At 40.0% G+C, this 19,467-nt stretch overlaps 1 protein-coding gene across 3 annotated transcripts in view; it reads left to right on the top strand.

The window, feature by feature from the left end:
- Positions 1-19,467, top strand: part of tubgcp6 (tubulin, gamma complex associated protein 6) — a 59,024-nt gene that overhangs the window by 21,889 nt on the left and 17,668 nt on the right. For all 3 annotated transcript variants that reach the window (XM_038811460.1, XM_038811457.1, XM_038811459.1), the window contains 8 exons: positions 1,781-1,890; positions 2,001-2,092; positions 4,099-4,238; positions 7,232-7,381; positions 9,136-9,217; positions 15,233-15,321; positions 15,788-15,903; positions 19,284-19,422. In XM_038811460.1, coding sequence (XP_038667388.1) covers positions 1,781-1,890; positions 2,001-2,092; positions 4,099-4,238; positions 7,232-7,381; positions 9,136-9,217; positions 15,233-15,321; positions 15,788-15,903; positions 19,284-19,422 — 918 coding nt within the window. The remainder of the gene's footprint in view (positions 1-1,780; positions 1,891-2,000; positions 2,093-4,098; positions 4,239-7,231; positions 7,382-9,135; positions 9,218-15,232; positions 15,322-15,787; positions 15,904-19,283; positions 19,423-19,467) is intronic.

Raw genomic sequence — 19,467 nt, 5'->3', positions numbered from 1 at the left:
TGGATTTTTCTATAGGTGATGTTGTTTAGGGTCAGACTACTACTTGCTGCATTAATGTATTCCCAAATATCCTTTAGGGTTTCTATTCCATTTTTGGTCATAGAGATGAGAATGGTGCACATAGTAGAAGCATGACCACAGGAAGCTTTTAGAGTTTGCAGGAAACATCCCAAGAGCTTTGGTTCGTACTGAAACTTGTAAAGTGTTCTGGAGGTAGTTCTTGGTCTAAAATTAGCAGTAGTAGTCATTATGGGTAAAGTAAAGTTTGTCATCTACTACCATCCCGGACCAGACCCCAACATTTGCTAGGATACTGGATAGAGACCCCAATATTTTTTTTATTTTTTAAGATTGTGAGGAAAGGGTAACTCACTTCAGGAGTGATTTCACACAAAATATGGATATGGTATATTAAAACAAATGTTTATTACTAACCGTCTTAAAATATTTTTAACTTCACTCAAGAAAATAGCTCCCAATTACCCCTTAAATAATATTAATTAATACAGTGACACACTAACCCTTAACTGCTATCTTTATTTCCACTCATACAGCAAAACCATCTTGGGTCATAATCCACTTTTAAATACAGTTAGCAAACTCAGGAATATTTGCTGTAAAGAGATGTCTTGCATACTCAACTTTGAGAAAGAGAGATCTTTGAGACTGCTTGAAAGAACAAGAGACCTGACACCCTGTCAGATCAATGCCGAATCACTGGTTGTATTCTTCAGAAACCTTCTCGGCTCACCTTCCTGTCAAAAAGTAACTCTGAAAATGTCAATAGCTGACTGCTTCAGCCCCTGGCTCCTCGCATTAATGACATCATCTTACTAAGCTGAACACAATGTCTCTATTTATCGACTCCTCGGGGAACCCTTTTAGTATAAATAAACATCATTAGTCCAAACTTTTACGATTCTTTAATTGCACCTCTGGCTCCAAAAAGCCTAGCTGTCTTTTAAACCAGGATTTTAAAAAACACGATAGCAGCAGTCAAACTATCCCAGGCGTTTAACACTCACTGCACCAAATACATATAATACAATATATCTGAAATTCCTACATTCATCACACATCTGATTGGTGGGGGGGCATATTTTTGTCTCCATGTTCTCATGCAACTGAACCAAGTCCTCTACACCATAGTTGGAAGTGGGAAAATCAAGCTGATAGACCCAGGGTTAATTTTAAAGGGAGGTGCAGATTTAGCTCCAGGTTACAATCGACAGATTAAAAGAACTGAATTATTTTGGGACATTTGGCAAACAAATCCTGACTTGCATTCTCACCCACAGCTTATGTGGTGGCTAAGAACCCAGCTGCAATCATTTGCACCTAAGCTGTACAGCAGTGTCTGAAATTTGGGAGACTGCCCATCCTGATTTGGGAGATGTGGACACAATTCATGCTGCTTGCCTTCCCAAAGGATCTTGGAGAAACAACTATCCTATGCTATGAAATGCACAAGCTAATATCTCAGCCCAGTTTTCAACAAGTGTCCAAGCTGATGTTCATCACTTTAGTAACACCACCGTGGCTATTCATATTGCTTTTTGTAGAATGTTATTGTTGTGCCATTTTGGAAAATGTCATTGATTGTAAAGCACTTTGTCCTGAGGCTCTGATAGGTGCTATATAAATGTAATCTGCCTACCTAACTTTCTAGCTGCAGCAGTTTAGGTATTAGATTATTAGCCATTTGTAATTCAATCATCATTCCAAGAAATATTTCTCTCAAGTTTCATCATTAATTTCTTTACTTATTTTCTTTTATCAGGGAGTAAAACTGTTGTCTTATTTGTACAAGGAAGCTCTGAATAACTGTAGTAATGAGCACTATCCCGTGCTGCTCTCTCTGTTGAAAAGCAGCTGTGAGCCATATACAAGGTCAGTGTTATAATTGAGGCTTTACTGTCTTACCTCCAATTGATGTATTTTACAATGCAAGTGCTTATTGCCTTGTTTCCATGTATAAATATGAACATTTCTTGTTTTAGATTTGTCTATGACTGGGTTTACAGTGGTATTTGTAGAGATGCGTATGGAGAGTTCATGATCCAGGTGAATGAGGACTACCTTAATTTCAGAGGTAAGGCAACGCGAATTAAAATGTGCAGAATATATAAGGAAATATGATTGCAACTTCCTTGCAATTTAAGTTTAATTACTTCTATTGAGTAATTTAAATATGATGTGGAAGAACAACCCAACTCTGTAATAGTTGACATCTGCTGTGGGACTTCAAAGGCTTTTGGCTTGGAAAGGCAATAGAGTGTCATTGTCATTTTTGTTTTCACGTTGCTTCCATTCCGAACCGTAGAATGATGCAATACAAAAGAACATCATTTGGTCCATTGTGTCTGTACTAGCTCTCTGATAGAATCATATTGGGCAGGATAGAAGTAGGCCATTTAGCCCATCAAGAAATATTTCTCCATTTAGCTGGCTCTTTTCAAAGAGTCCTTCCTGCTCCTTCCATGTAGCCCCGCGTCGCAAGTATTCGTCCGATTCCCTTTCAAATTTATTCTTAAATGTGCTTCCACCATCCTTTTTAAATAGTGCATTCTGCATCGTACCAGCTGGATTGTGTATTTTCTTTTCCCCTCGTGTTATGTCCAGGTGCCTAACAACTCAGTGAATGTTTTTTTATTTGTGGGTATTTTAGAGACATCTGTAATTGTAATTTTGAAGTGATAACTATGATTATCTCGTCACCTCCCGGAGAAAACAAAGGAAAATATCCAGCATGTTTTCTGTAGCTCTAGCAACTTTTGTCCTAACAGAATCGCAGAATAATGCAATGGCCCTTTGGTCCATCAAGTCTGCACCGACACATGAAAACACCTGACCTGCCTGCATAACTCCATTTGTCAGCACTTGAATGTTATCATGTGCCAAGTACTCATCCAGGTACTTTAAAGGATGTGAGGTAACTCGCCTCTACCACCCTCCCAGGCAGTGCATTCCAGACTCCAGACTGACACCATCCTCTAGCTAAAACAGATCACCCCCCTCCTTCCAATCTCCTGTCCCTCACCTTGAACTTGTGTCCCCTTGTAACTGACCCTTCAACCAAGGGGAACAGCTGCTCCCTATCCACCCTGTCATGCCCCTCATAATCTTGTACATCTCGATCAGGTCACCTCTCCGTCTTCTCTTCTCCAGCGAAAACAATTCAAGCCTATCCAACCTCGCTTCATAACTTAAATATTCCATTCCAGGCAACATCCTGGTGAATTGTTCTAGTGCAATCACATCCTTCCTATAATGTGGCAACCAGTATTACACATAGTATTTCGGCTGTAGCCTCAACAAAGTTCTATGCAGCTCCAACATGACCGCCCTGCTTTTGTAAGTTGTGTCTTGATTGATAAAGGTAAGTGTCCCATTTGCCTTTTTTATCACCCTATTAACCTGCCCTCTGCCGTAGATCTGTGGACAAACACACCACGGTCCCCATGTTCCTCGGAACTACCCAGTGTCAGGCCATTAATTGAATATTTCTTGTCACATTATTCCTTCCGAAGTGTATCACTTTTCAGCGTTAAATTCCATCTGCCTCTTTTCTTCCCATTTGACCACCCCACCTATATCTTCCTGTAACCCAAGACACTCCACCTCGCTGTAAACCACCCGGCATCCAACTGCTTTTCTGTAGTGGAGGCAGTAGGACAGGCAACAGTAGAATCTGTTCACAAGATACAAACTTTCTGGGTTCCCTGATTCTGGAGATGACATTCCTTTTTGTTTCTTTTGAAGTATAGATTGCAGAAAGTTTTGTCCCGTTTCACCGGATCAATGTTTTTTGTTTTTTTTTTGTTTAAAAATGTGCTGAAGTTATCACTGATCAATTTAACGGCTTTTGGCTTTGGTGGATTAGCTATGTTTAATGGTAAAGCACATGGATGAGTAAAACCATTTATTTTTCCATATTGATTGTGTATGATGGGATGCAGATATTTGAAGTTCATTTCCTTTCTGTTCTGTGCATTATTTGTGGAGCTCTGGGTAGAAACCTAATGAAGTAAGAGAGCATGTTCCCTGAGTAGAATAAAGATATATTTCCAATCATTGAATTTAAAATTTATTTGCCAGATAAACACTACTGGACCAATGGATATGTTCTAGCTTCCAAAGAGGTCGAAGAGTGTGTCCCTCTTTTTCTTGCTCACGTGGCTTATGATATATACATCTGCGGGAAGACTATTAACTTGTTGAAACTTTGCTGCCCAACGGTACGCTGCAATTTTATTTATATCCATATTCTACTATATGGGAAAGTTGCTGATTCTTCACTTATACCGTGTTTTCAATAATAAAATTACTGGTTTATGTATCTGGTGCTGTTTAATTATCATATAATTTACAGTGCAGAAGGAGGCCATTCGGCCCATCTTAATGGGTCTTATACATGCCACTATTGGAATAATTTTGCAATTTGACTTGCATTTCATTCCTAATTGCTTTCTTCTACCTTTCATCTATGTTCCTCTTTCCTCCTGTTGGTCTTTGCTTCTTTATACCTTGTTTTTAATTTTAAGGACGTTTTCTCCAGTAGTTCCAGTGTGAGCTGGTTGTGACACTCTCAAACACTGATTGGGCAGCCAGTGTCGCCAAAACTTGAAGAGCTACTCCGTTAAAGATGTTCAACTGTCACCTGGATCATCCGTGCCCACTCCCCGCCCTGTCCCAAACGATGCAAGACAAAGTAAAAATGGATGACATAAGGCTAGACATCTTAGTTAAAAACAATTTATTGGCTGAATATGTGGCTATAAACAAATTAGATATTAAGGTAGTAGTTTCTACAAAAGGAACCAACCCTCCATCATTGATGTGTTTTCCAGAACCCAACCCTTTCTGACATGTCAAGTATGTGACAGTAATTCCACAAACTATTTCTAATCCTGCAAATATATTATTTTTAAGTGCAGATGTTTATGTAGTAGTGAAAGATATGAGCAGGCATCACACCTGAACAGGTAGGAAGTGTAGTTCCCACTTTGGGCACAGCATCTGAATTCAGGGCAAATTGTGGTAGTTGTGAAAGGTTTTTTTCCTCCCCTGGATTTTTACTCGGCATATTGCCAAATATACAATCTGCCATGAACCAGTCAGCCAGTATCTTAAATAAAAAAAAAAAATTCCTTGATATATATATTTTTTTAATTTTAGAGTATCCAATTCATTTTTTCCAATTAGGGGGTATTTTAGTGTGGCCAATCTATCTAGCCTGCACATCAGGCAGGGGCAGCAGGGTAGCATGGTGGTTGGGGCAGCAGGGTAGCATGGTGGTTAGCATAAATGCTTCACAGCTCCAGGGTCCCAGGTTCGATTCCCGGCTGGGTCACTGTCTATGTGGAGTCTGCACGTCCTCCCCCTGTGTGCGTGGGTTTCCTCCGGGTGCTCCGGTTTCCTCCCACAGTCCAAAGATGTGCGGGTTAGGTGGATTGGCCATGCTAAATTGCCCGTAGTGTCCTAATTAAAAAGTAAGGTTAAGGGGGGGGTTGTTGGGTTACGGGTATAGGGTGGATACGTGGGTTTGAGTAGGGTGATCATGGCTCGGCACAACATTGAGGGCCGAAGGGCCTGTTCTGTGCTGTACTGTTCTATGTTCTATCTTTGGGTTGTGGGAGTGAAACCCACGCAAACACGGGGAGAATGTGCAAACTCCACACAGACAATGACCCAGAGACGGGATCGAACCTGGGACCTCGGCACCGTGAGGCTGCAGGGCTAACCCACTGCGCCACCGTGCTGCCATTTCCTTGATATATTTGAGTGTTAACTTGGTTTAATTAATACTGCTGACTGAGTTTATCCCAAAAAACGACGATGTCAATCCACGATCTTTTGAGTAAACTGACTTTAAATTGCTGAGAATGGCTTTAAAAGAAAATATATATCTATTTTCTGGGCAGATCGTACGATACTTTCGTTAGTTTCTTTAGTAATTAAAAAGTTCAAAACCCTTTCAAAACATTCCTATTAGTCTCCTCATGCTCAAAGGAAACAGCTTAAATTTTGGAGCCTGCTCGAACACCTGCATTTAAAGCAGTTAGTGGAAATATTCAATGGTGATCAGTTCACAAAGCCAGTTTGGAAGAAGGGCCTGCTTTTAACGCGCTGTATCTAAAGTTAATGCAAAGGATCACAGAAACTTTAAATCCGCTGAATGTAATTTGCTCTTAAAATTTCACAATCGTTTGCACCAGTTACACCAATATCAGACGGATTGGGCTTGAAAAAACAGCACAAATTAGTGCAAACTCTACACTGTAATTTTTAGCTGGCTATGCATAGGCCCTGCGCAAGTATTTGGAGTTCAGTATATCACTTTATTGAGGCTCAACCCTGTATGCCAAGCTTTGTTACTGATGAGTTTAATTCTAACATGCTACAGATTATAATGTAATGGAATTTAGGAAATTAGCATTTGTAATCGTCATTATATATCCAGTTAATATTATACTGTGTTTTAAAGTTTAATGGAAAGTATAAAAGTAAAGGGGCTCAGATAGTGACTAAAATAGCTTAAGTAAACCTTTCTGATTGGACTTGTTACACAGTGTTGAACTTTGCTGCAGAAGAGGTTATAAACTACCAGCTTTGAAGTTGCTATGAATATGTTCACAGATTGCGGTATTTGATGAAAGAATTAACATTTTGACAACAGAACATATGATTTATTTAACAATTCAGAAATTGTTGTAATTTATTGCTTTTTTTTATTATCATAGATTTGGATTTGGGGCTCCTGCCTGACCCCAGGGCCCCTTTTTAGTTGTACCTACTTCTTCCATGCCTTCACGATTATGTAAACGCACTTTAATAATGTCCTGTTCCTGGCTAAGGGAGCAATTAAAATATGTACCCGGTTGAATCCCTACCCGCAACCAAACAAATCTTTTATCTTTTTAAGCCAAATTAGCAGAGACTAATCTCAACTGGAACTGGTGTTCCAGTTAGGATCTATTCAATCAGCATGGATTGGCAATTAAATGCAGGACCTTCAGGTCTATGTGGCTTAATGTTATACTGAATAGTGCCTTTACCAATGAGCCATGGACGTAGTCTAGTGTTAGTCCATGTTTAACTTTGTCCAATTTTTCAAAACATGAATTATGATGGAACATTGGTTCTTACTGTTCAGTTTAGTTGATTATGTGGAAGGTTCTTTTGTGATTAATATAGTGATTGTATTTGTTGATATTTGTCCTTTTTAAAGCATTACATCTGCTGGTCAGACATTCCTGTTCCCTGCATCTCTGTCACCTTTTCCCTGGAGGAGCTGGAGGAGATTGAAAGAGACTCTGCTCTTTATGCCAGTCGAATGGAGAGAATAGCTCGTTACAACTCCATCAGCAGAGAAGCAGAGGTATCTTTTTTTTTAAATAAATTTAGAGTACCAATCAATTTTTTCCAATTAAGGGGCAATTTAGCGTGGCCAATCCACCTAGCCTGCACATCTTTGGGTTGTTGGGGAGAAACCCAGGCAAACTCGGGGAGACTGTGTAAACTCCACACGGACAGTGACCCAGAGCCGGGATTGAACCTGGGACCTCGGCGCCGTGAGGCAACAGGGCTAATCCACTGCACCACCGTGCTGCCCTCTGAGGTATCTTTTAAAGTAAAGTCCCAATAGATTGTAAATCTTAGTCAACTGAAAGTGTAGAATTTTCCACCTTGGTAAATTAATTTTACAGTTCATATAGTAGCTACCAATGTTCTTGTATGTAAGTACCAGAAAAGTATCTTGCATTTTGAGTTCTGATTTGAGGTTCTCAAGGTTTTTATTTTTTGTAATATATTTAAAATGGAAATTATAAAACTTAATTTTGGGAGTCTATTGGAACAATAGTTTTGTAAATGATTCCTATTGTAATAGAAACTCATTGTGACATTCCATAAGTTGTAAAACAAATTAAATGTAATGAAAAGGTTTTTGGCTCCCTCTATACTTTGAAATGTTTTGTGGGAAAAACGTATGTATGTCCTATGTGTAGTACAATCAATTGATTTTTCAATTGGCGGTCCAGAATTTGTTTCCATTATAATTGTTTTGAAATTCTGCTGTGTTCTTTATACCGTGTGTGCTGTAAGTTGCAGTGCAAACAGGCTTTAGTTGTGCCTATTTGCCCAATACTTCAGTAAGCAAACGGGACCATGAAAGATGTAGTCGAGTCGCCATTGCATCTTTCACTACATCTGATCAGGGGAAAGATATAGAACATAGAACAGTACAGCACAGAACAGGCCCTTCGGCCCTCGATGTTGTGCCGAGCCATGATCACCCTACTCAAACCCACGTATCCACCCTATACCTGTAACCCAACAACCCCCCCCCCCCTTAACCTTACTTTTTAGGACACTACGGGCAATTTAGCATGGCCAATCCACCTAACCCGCACATCTTTGGACTGTGGGAGGAAACCGGAGCACCCGGAGGAAACCCACGCACACACGGGGAGGACGTGCAGACTCCGCACAGACAGTGACCCAGCCGGGAATCGAACCTGGGACCCTGGAGCTGTGAAGCATTTATGCTAACCACCATGCTACCGTGCTGCCCCATATCATCACAACATTGTAACCTCTCCATTTCAGAGTGCCTAGGACCAATTCCTTTCTAAATTTGGGGATTTTCTGGATTATAGAATGACATTTGAATGTCAAACCAAAATTGGGTAAACCTGAAAACAATGTAGATTATATATTTACCTAAAACACAAATCAGTATTACAAATTGTTTTACTTACCCAAATACTATATCTGCCATGCTTCCGCTCCCAAAGTACTTGAACTAAAATAATTCCATGAGTTGCTTGGACCTGTTCAAAATATCTGGACAGCTGGTGTTTCAGAACGACGGATCTCTGAACTGGTGGGGTTACTGTGTATTAGTGATGAATTGGGTTAATTAAAAGAATTATGAATAGGTCCTTCAGAGGAATGAGTGTAGGTTTCATTCCCCCATTTAAAAATATTTGGCACTTGGAATGTGCTACTCCGTTAGAACATTCTGAGCTGTTTCTTTACCATTATTAAAAGTTGGAATTTGATGCACTTTTTCATAAAATGTTATCCTTGGTTAGTTCATGTTACTGATAGAGCAATAATTTAATCTTCCAGAATCTGAGAAAGGAAATTGCTCAGCAGGAGTTGATTGTCCAAGCTCAACGGACAGCTACAAGAGCCATGGCTACATTTCGAAGTATGGTTTTATTTAGAGTAACATAAGATCCTTTCTCTGAATTGCAATGTTAGCTGCATCCTAAGACATGAGTATCATAATCTAGTTGTCATTCTCAAAATTGTATGATTCTTTCATAATTGGTGCAAATTGCAGTAATTACCCTTAAATCCAGGATATGGAAATGAGACTATTGCTGATACCATGTGCTGCCCATTTGTTTCTAGATGTGGGGGTATCCTTCCAGTAACCTTACAGTATATTGACTCGTATTCAAAATTTAAAATCTGTTTTTCTTGAGCCACAATTTGATGTCGGTGACAAAGCTACAACAATTGCTGTGACTTCAAAGAAAGAGGTGCTGAGATCTAGGGCTGAGTTCTCTGCCGTCAGGATTCACCGTTTTGCCAGCAGTCTGGGAATTTCTCGACGGCATGGGGCTGCCCCACAATGGGAAACCCCATTGACCAGCTGGCGAAATGGAGAATCCCGACGACACCTGGTGCGGCTGGACGGAGAAACCTGCCCCTAGTGTTTTCCGTGGGGAGGACTTTACCTTTTTTGATGTGCAGATTGTATTTTCACAGTAACTTCATTGCAATGTAAGCCCACTTGTGATACTAATAAAGATTATTATTATTAGTGTTGTTTAATGAGGGTACCCAGCATTGAGCTGCAGTGATGAAGTTGTCTATGCAACCAAATCACATTAAAGAACTTTCAGACAGCAATCCACCAAATGAAACCTATTTTTTTTTTAAATCATGGATTGAAATAAAAATTGGGACATATACCTGGGGTTAATGTAGACGTTGAAATATCAAATAAAATTGAAAATAAAAATTTGAAACAGTTTAAAGTGTCATTTAAAAATCTAGTAATTATTCATACGGGGGAAATTTAATGACCGTACACTTTTTTTGTTTCTGGGCCAGATCAGTTGTTCAGAAGTAAATGTTACTCTGTTAATAAAAAGCCAAATTCAACTCCGATAAATCCCATTTTTAAAAATTTAAGATTTTTGAAAATGGTGATATTAGAGGGGGGAGAAAAGGGAAGCTCGTTCAAACCTGTTGATTTCACTGAATGGTGGCTTTGAGGGGGGTGCTTGGATTTTGGGGGAGGTGGTATCCATAATAAAGCCTGTGGCGAAGCAGTGAACCACAAGACCTCCCACTTCAGGATTAATCTACACTTGCGCTAAATCCTTAAATTGTGGTCTGTTTCAGAAGGGTAACAGTTTGCTGTCAAAGCAGAGTACCGTATCAGGAAAAATTATCCCCACCAACCTCCTACCCCCAGTCCACTGCGGTGATTATTGAACCTAGCTGCTTCCAACTGAGATCATGGCAACATAGTTTGGGACCTGAACCTGGACTATCTTGCCTATATTGTTTCGTTTTTAGCCACAAGATGCCACTATCTTGGTAGCCAGTAAAATTTATAGCGTGGACATTTATGCCTTTAGCTGGTCATTATTCTGATGTAACAGAAGCCACCTGATTTTTATTTGATTGCTTTCAATAGGATGAAAATTGGGCAGTTCTTCAATGAGCGAGTAATTTGTTCTGCCAGATCACTGCCCAGGCAGTAGACTCTATTTGAAAGTTTATAGCCATTCAGTCCATTGTGACTGAGTAGGCTATTGATAGAGCATTCCAAAACTAGCTCCTGCTTTCTAATTATAGTTATGTCTTTTTCTTTTGATTTAAATTATTATCTGCTTTACCCTTAAAAGATGCAGTGATCCCTACCTCAATTAAGTACTGGAGCAACTCATTCCTCACTATCACAAATTCTTGCATAATCAAATGTCCTAATCTTACCTGAGTCTTGGCGATGGCTTCAAACTGATGACACCTCATTATTGACTTCTCAACCAGAGGGAAATAATTGTTTACTATTCACTCTGTCAAAATAGTTCATGATTTGCCTCCAACCAGTCATTCTGGGCCTTCTCAGTTCGATTTTGAGATTTTCTTCAAAACTACAGTACTTCATGCTTGGTATCTTTGATATATGGATTCCGGTTAAATAAGTTATGGTCAATTAGAAGTCATTTACTTATAAATTTAATTTGCAAGTCAGAATCCAGGATTAAAATCCCTTGAGTATCTTTTTACTTTTAAAATTGATTTTGCAGCTGTTACACGGGTTGATATAAATGGAATGAACAATGCTCATTAAGTATGTTAGCATCCTACTTTAATTAACTATGTAACATGCAGCCAGCTCCCGCCATTCGCGACACCCTCTATTGCAAATTTGTTTACCTGCGCAAATCTGTTCCAGTCACTAGTTAGTCATCTGTGATTTACCATCCACCAGTGCAGGAGACATTACAATAAATTACTTAACCAAAGTTTAAGTGTGCCAACGACTCGTTTTACTAGATATTTTTGATTTGTTTACGGGATGTGGATGTCGCTGGCTAGACCACTTGCCCTTCAGAAGGTGGTAGTGACCTGCTTTCATGAACTGCAGCAATCCTTGATGTGTAGGTACACCCTCAGTACTGTCAGGGAAGGAATGCCAGGGTTTTGACCCAGCAACAGTGAAGCAATGGTAATATATTTCCAAGTCAGGATAGTGAGTGACTTGGAGGGGAACCTCCAGGTGGTGGTGTTTCCAGTATCTACTGCTCTTCTCCTTCTCTAGATGGTAGTGGTTATAGGTTTGGAAGGTGCTGCAAAGGAACTTTGGTGAGTTCCTTCAGTGCATCTTGTAGATGGTACAAGGCTGCCACTGTTCCATCAGTGGTAGAGGGATTGAATGTTTGTTTAAGGGCTAGCAATCAAGCTACCTTTGTCCTGGATGGTGTCAAGCCTGTCTAGTGTTGTTGGAACTGCACGCATCCAGGCAAGTGGAGAGTATTCCATTACACTCCTGATGTATGCCTTGTAGATGGTGGATAGGCTTTGGGGGTCAGGAGGTGTGTTATTCACCAAGGAATCCTTAGTCTTTGACCTGCTGTGGTAGTCACAATATTTATATCCCTGTCCAGTTCTGTTTCTGGTCAGTGATAACTCCCAGGATGTTGATAGTGGGGGATTCAGTGATGGTTATACCTCCTGAATTTTAAGGGGGGTGGTTAGCGCCTCTCTTGTTGGAAATGGTCATTGCCTGGCACTTGTTGGAGCGAATATTACCTGGATATTGTCCAGGTCTTGCTGCATTTGGACACAAACTGCTTCAGTATCTGAAGAGTTGCGAATGGTGTTGGACATTGTGCAGTCATCTGTGAGCATCCCCACTTCTGATGGAAGGAAAATCATTGATGAAGCAGCTGAAAATGGTTGGGCCTAGGACACTACCCTGCGGACCTCCTGCAGTGACCTCCAACCACTACAACCATCTTCCTTTGTAACAGGTATATCACCAACCAGCAGCGAGTTTTCCCATTGAATCCAGTTTTGCGAGGGGTCCTTGATCCATACTTGGTGAAATGCTGCCTGAATGTCAAGGACAATCACTCTTGCCTCACCTCTGGCATTGAGCACCTTGTCCATGTTTGAAACAAGGCTGTAATGAGGTCAGGAGCGGAGTGACCCTGACGGAACCCAAATTGAGCACCCATGAGCAGTTTATTGCTGAGAAAGTGCCATTGAAAACGCTGTTGATGACCCCTTCAATCCCTCTGCTGATGATCAAGAGTAGACTGATGGGGCAGTAATTGGCCAGTTGGAATTGTCCTTTTTTTTTGTGTACAGGCCATACCTGGACAATTTTCCATTTTGCCGATAGCTGCATGTGTAGAGCACAGCAAGCTCTGGAGCACAAGGAATAAGTACTATTGCCAGAATATTATCAGAATTCACAGCCCTTGCCATATCCAGTGCCTTGTGCTGTTTCTTGATATCCCCTGGAGTGAGTCGAATTGGCTGAAGACTGGCATCTGTGATGCTGGGGACCTCCGGAGGAGGCTGAGATGGATCGTTCACCTGGCACTTCTGGCTGAAGATTGTTGCGAATGCTTTAACCTTATCTTTTGCATAGATGCGTGGTGCTCCTCCATCATTGAGGATGGGAATATTTGTGGAGCCTCCTCCTCAGTGAATTGTTTAATTGCCCACCACCATTCATGGCTGGATGTGGCAGGCCTTCAGATCTTGGGTCTGACCCGTTAGTTGTGGAATTGCTTAGCTTTGTCTATTACTTGCTGCTTATCATGTTTGGCACGCAAGTAGTCCTGTGTTGTAGCTTCACCAGGTTAACTATGACATAATACATATCCCATTTAGCACAATAGTAGTGACACAGATCACGATGGAGGGTATACTCAATGTGAAGATGGAACTTCGACTCCACAAGAACTGTACGGTGGTTACTCCTACTGATACTGTCCTGAACTGATGCATCTGTGGCCGGGAGGTTGGTGAGGATGAAGTCAAGTGTGTTTTTCCCTCTTGGTTCCCTTACCACCTGCCGCAGTCCCAATCTATTAACTATGTCCTTCAGGACCCGGCTAGCTTGGGCTGTGATGGTATTACCGAGCCAGTCTTGGTGATGGACATTGAAGTCCCCCCACCCAGAGTACAATCTGCACCCGTGCCACCCTCAATGCTCATCAGCTGAGGGGGGGACGGTACCTACAGGATGTTTTTTGCCCATGTTTGACCTGATGCCATGAGACTTCATGGGGTCCAGAGTCGATGTTGAGGACTCCCAGGGCAACTGATTTATACCACTGTACCGCCAACTCTGTCCTACCACTGAGAGGCATACCCAGGAATGGCGATGGTGGTGATTGGGACATTATCTGTAAGCTATGATTCTGTGCGTATGATATGTCAGGCTGTTGCTTGACTAGTTTGTGAGACAGCTCTCCCAACTCTGGCACGAGCCCCCAGATGTTAGTAAGGAGGTTAACAGGGCTGGGTTTGCAGTTGCCATTTCCGGTGCCTAGGTTGCTGCTGGGTGGTTAGTCCGGTTTTATTCCTTTGTGTTTTCTGTGTAGCGGTTGAATGTATTTGAGGGCCATTTCAGAGGGCATTTAAGAATCAACCACACTGCTGTGGGTCTGGAGTCAAATGCAGGCCAGACCAGGTAAGGACAGCAGTACATTAGTGTAACCAGTAGAGTTTCTTTGACTATCAAAATGGTTTCATGGTCATCATTAGACCTTTAATTCTTGATGTTTTTGAGTTTGGACTCCACCATCTGCCATGGTGGGATTCAAACCTGGGTCCCCAGAGCATTACCCTGGGTCTCTGGATTACTATTGCAGTGACAGTGCCACTGCGTCCCTGTAATTAATGTTAGAGCATTAGCAGAAGGCAAGTTAAACTCATCTTTCCCATAGCGCGCACTGCACATGCGCAAGTTCACTGTTCACAATTTTACCCTTTTCAGGATTTTGTGGGAACGGAATCCTCTCAAACAACGGGAAGTGACTTTAATTCCTACATCATATCAGTTAAAAGTCGTTAATTGACTATAAGGCATTTAAGATATCTGGTGTTTGTGAAGACAGCAATATAAATGCATGTCTTTTTTTCTTAATACTATGGATAAATAATATGGATTTCTATTTGTCAATTAAAAGTATGAATGCTGAAATTTTTTTCAATGAATGAAAGAAAAAGTAGTTCATGTGCAATAAGAATTGTATTTATTGCAGTACTCTCTAACGATATAGGCTTAATATTGAATCTAATGGAAAGAGGTACCTGCTGTTTACTGTCATGCAATAATACACTTTTTTGTACATATTGTGATATTTTTAGAAATCTATCATTCAGAAATTAGAAACAACCAAGTATATTATCTCTAATAAATGCAACATTTGTGGCTGTTTAATGTCATTGAGCGCTCAACATCTGATATTTTGAATTAAATTCATGTCCGTTCTAATTATAGTTAACAACAGATGCAGTTAGTTGATAAATTGCAATGGTGGTTTTACTGTCACATAAATATACTATAAATCCTTGAGTACATTGCAGAACGGTCTGGTATTATCATAACTCCACTACTTTTCACTCACTGATAGAATAGTTTAAATGGTACATTCATTTTTCCATTTTTGTATTGTAGATAGTCAGATTGCTGAAAGGAAAGCTTTCGATGTAAAGAAGCGGGTGCAATTCCTGGAGCTAAAAGAACAATTCGAGAAGGACATAGAGGTGCTCATCCTCAATTGTAATGGGTTCAGATGCGTTTAGAAAATCAGAAGTAGAATTTGCTTATTTAGTTTAATTTTATATGTGATGTACTATGTTTAATGTCTGGCTAGAACAAAATCTTCTCTATCTTGGGAGGTTTACTTTGTTTTAAAATAATTAAACATTGTTGTTGGGAAATGAGCAATTTCCAAGTGAAAAAACTGATTACAACGTGAAATACAATGGGAAGCTTCAGGTGAGCTTTGGACATTAGTTAACTTTGTATTCAGTGCTGAGCAAAGATACAGTTGCCTGTAAAGTGAGCATTTAGTATCATTTAATGATGCATTTTATGCAACCACATTATTGTTTGGTTAAGCATTCTGTTCTTATATCTGTTATTGGAAAATTAAGGTTACACTTCCATTTCAAATGAGCCTCACTGTTTAACCAAGTAGTGTCGATGTCAAAACCTTTTTTTGCTTAGCGTCGAAATGCAGTGAAACAAGAAGAGACTGAAAAAGATATAATGCAGATTAAAGGACTTGGAGACCGTGAAGAAAAACGTAAAGCACAAGAGGAAGAATTGGAGAGAAGGGCAAGGTAACAAATCTCGAAAGTATGTGCTACATAACTATTTGAAGATGAGAGAGAGAGAGAAGACTTGGTGTGAAATTATGTTGTTTTCATCCATTTATAGCGTTGTTGCACTACATAATTTTTCATAGTATCATAGAATTTACAGTGCAGAAGGAGACCATTCAGCCCATTGGGTCTGCACCGGCCTTTGGAAATAGCACCCTACTTAAGCTCACGCCTCCACCCTATCCCAGTAACCCCACCTAACCTTTTGTACACTACGGGCAATTTAGCATGGCCAATCCACCTAACCTGCACATCTTTGGACTGTGGGAGGAAACCGGAGTACCCGGAGGAAACTCACACAGACACTGGGGGAAAGTGCAAACTCCACACAGACAGTCACCCAAAACTGGAATTGAATCCGGGTCCCTGAAGCTGTGAGGCAGCAGTGCTAATCACTGTGCAATATGTTATTTCCATCTGAAACAAAATTTCACAGTCCTGTTTACTCAACATTTTTCGTGTAGTCTGTGGATTGCACCAAAGGATACTTGAGTTAGTAATTCCCTGTTAGGGGGGAGCACGGTGGCGCAGTGGGTTAGCACTGCGGCCTCATGGCGCTGAGGTCCCAGGTTCGATCCTGGCTCTGGGTCACTGTCCGTGTGGAGTTTGCATATTCTCCCCGTGTTTGCGTGGGTTTCGCCCCCACAACCCAAAAATATACAAGGTAGGTGGATTGGCCACGCTAAATTGCCCCTTAATTGGAAAAAATGAATTGGGTACTCTAAATTTTAAAAAAAAAGTAATTCCCTGTTAGTGATGAAATTAATTAATTCATGTAAAGCTGAACGCAGCACATGGTCTGACGAGTCATGCAGTTTGATCTCTTGATTTGTACGGGTTTGGCCATGTGGCTTAGCATTCCAGTGCCGGTATTGAGCAATTCTTCAATGATTGGATAGAGCCAGCGCTGATTCTATTGAGATCTATTTTAGCTTTATGTTAAGCTATTTCAACACCGTTAATGGATTTTACATATCATCTATTTTTTTTGCTCATATTTACACTACTATTTTGTTCAATGAAATGCCATGTCCACCTCATTCTGTACCTTTTTGAGCTGCCCCTTCCAATTTCGTTTTCTCTGAAAATTTTACAAATTCAAAGTTTCAGAATCTTATAGCATTAATTAGAAGTAGTAGTAGTTTCAATCGCCAAAGTAATAGACTATTCAATACCTCGAGATTGTTACACCATTTAGCTAGTTCATGGCTGATCTTTGCCTCAACTCCATTTCCGCATAGTTGATCCACATACCATGAGTCTTGCCGCATAAAAATCTGTCATTATCAATCTTGCAAATTTCAATCAATTCAGCTTCCACAGATTTTGAGAAGAGATTCCACATTTCAACTTTCTTGTGTGAAAATGTGCCTTCTGATTGCATGATTGAAGGACTTTACTCTTAATTTTTGAGATTGTGCTCGTTGCTCTTGATTTCCCCCATTAAAGAAAATAGATTTTCTGCTCTGCTAACCCTTTTATCATTTTAAAGATCTCAATTGGTGTACGCCTTCGCTGTCCAAGCTCGGCAGAATAAAACAACAAGTTTATACAACCTGTCCTCAGTTTTATTCTTTAAATCTAATGAATTTGCACTGTACCCCTCCATGGCCAATATATCTTTCCTGAAGTGCAGTGCCCAAAACACTTGAGGGTCTACTGGACTAGATAGGGTTTGTCAATGCTCTATAGATCTGAAGCATCACTTCCTACTCTGTCTTCCATTCCCCTTAGGGTAAAGGCAATATTTTTAAAGCCCTTTTGATTATGTTTTGTAATCTAGCTTTTAGTAGATTGTGTGACTGATCTTTTTGCTCCTTCACATTTCTAATCTCTCATCATAAGGAAATATTTAGATTTGTTTTCCTTGGATCCAAAGTGGAAAGACCTCACATTTTCCCATTTTATCATCTGCAGTAGTTTTACCCACACCTAATGTACCCAGGTCCCTTTGTAACTTCCTGAACTTAATTGCATCCCTGAGGCAAAAGAATACTTCTTAACAGCCTGTCAAACTGAGCACATTCCCTTTAATTCCTATTCTCTGACTCCTACTTCCCAATCCATGTCACTGGTTTGCCTCCAAATCTAGGCACTGTTATTTTTGTTGCTCATCTCTTGTGCAGAACTGTAGAAATTATTTCTGTACATCCATAGAGACAACATGCATAGTTACTTCCCTGTCCACCTTGTTAGTGAACTTAAAAGAAAATATTCAACTAGATTACCTGACATTATCCCTCTAACAAGTACCTGTAGTTTATGATCATTCAGCCAAGTTTTTATTTTCTCTGAATTCCTGCAGCTTTGAGCTTAATTAGTAATTTTTCACATGGAACTTGGATAGATTCCTTTTGGAAGTTTAAGCACATAATAGCATATGGTCTACCAGGCATCACTTGGATGGTCAATTCCTCAAAAAAGTTGAGGCGATTGGTAAAGGCCAGATCTCCCTTGTCCAATTCTGTGTTGATTGCTGTTAATTAGGTTGTTCAGATAACCCTCATTTACCCCCGATAATGGGTTCCATTATTTCACTCAAAATTGAAGACTAATGGGGCTGTAGTTGCCCATGTCTGTTTTGCCATTCTTTTTGAAAATCTGTACTACACTAGCTTATTTCTACTGGTACCTTCCTAACATATCTTTTTCTCACTCATAATGATAATCATTGTCTTGCATATTTCTTCTTTAGTCTATGTGAAAATTCTTAAGAGAAATGCCATCTAATCCTGATAATTTGTCTGTTTGAAGCCAGCCCAGCTTGTCTATAACTTCCATCTCATTTGTATCAGAATCTTGAATTATGATTTGTGCACTTTTTTGGAGGAAGTTGTGTTGTTCATGTCATAACTAGTGACTAATTTGAGATGTTAATCATTCAGAATCTTGAGATCTGAAAGACCAAGATAGCGTTCACACCTAGGTTTGCTGGTCAGAAAACTTGCCTGAATTTGTGCAGTTGTTTTTTGAATGTGAGACTGACTGCCCTGTTATGCTGTTGTCACATATGTGGAAAGTGTACATACTCCTGGCAGCATCAATGATTTTGCAGTTTCTGAAATTTTTTACATGTTCGTAAATATCAAATCCAACATTTTCCAAAAGTAAAATACTGCAGATGCTGGAAAACTGAAATAAAAAAGAAAATGCTGCAAATACTCAGCAACTTCTGTACAGAGAGAGCAAAAAACAGTTAATCTTTCAGGTTGATGAACTTTGATCAGAATTAAAAGTTCAAAATTTTCTTGTATTCTTGAATCTGATCTTGATCAAGACTTGGTTAGGTATCACCAGAGCATTGAAAGCAAATTTAAATTTACTTTGCTAATTTTCAGGCAAGAGTTAATTGAACATTACAGCAACTTATCAGAGGAGGCAGCAAGACGAGAACAGAGAGCCCTGTGGAAAATTCAGCGGCATAAGTTAGAAACTGCACGCACGGACTTTCTCCGTAATGATAAAAGAAAACTTCAGGTAGTTGGACAAGTACTTGATTGTACCGTCAACTGTACGACTTGT

The sequence above is a fragment of the Scyliorhinus canicula genome, chromosome 11 (genome assembly GCF_902713615.1).
Source record: "Scyliorhinus canicula chromosome 11, sScyCan1.1, whole genome shotgun sequence".
NCBI lineage: Eukaryota > Metazoa > Chordata > Chondrichthyes > Carcharhiniformes > Scyliorhinidae > Scyliorhinus > Scyliorhinus canicula.
The sequence above is the reverse complement of the archived record's forward strand: the minus strand, read 5'-3'. Positions and strand labels throughout refer to the sequence as shown.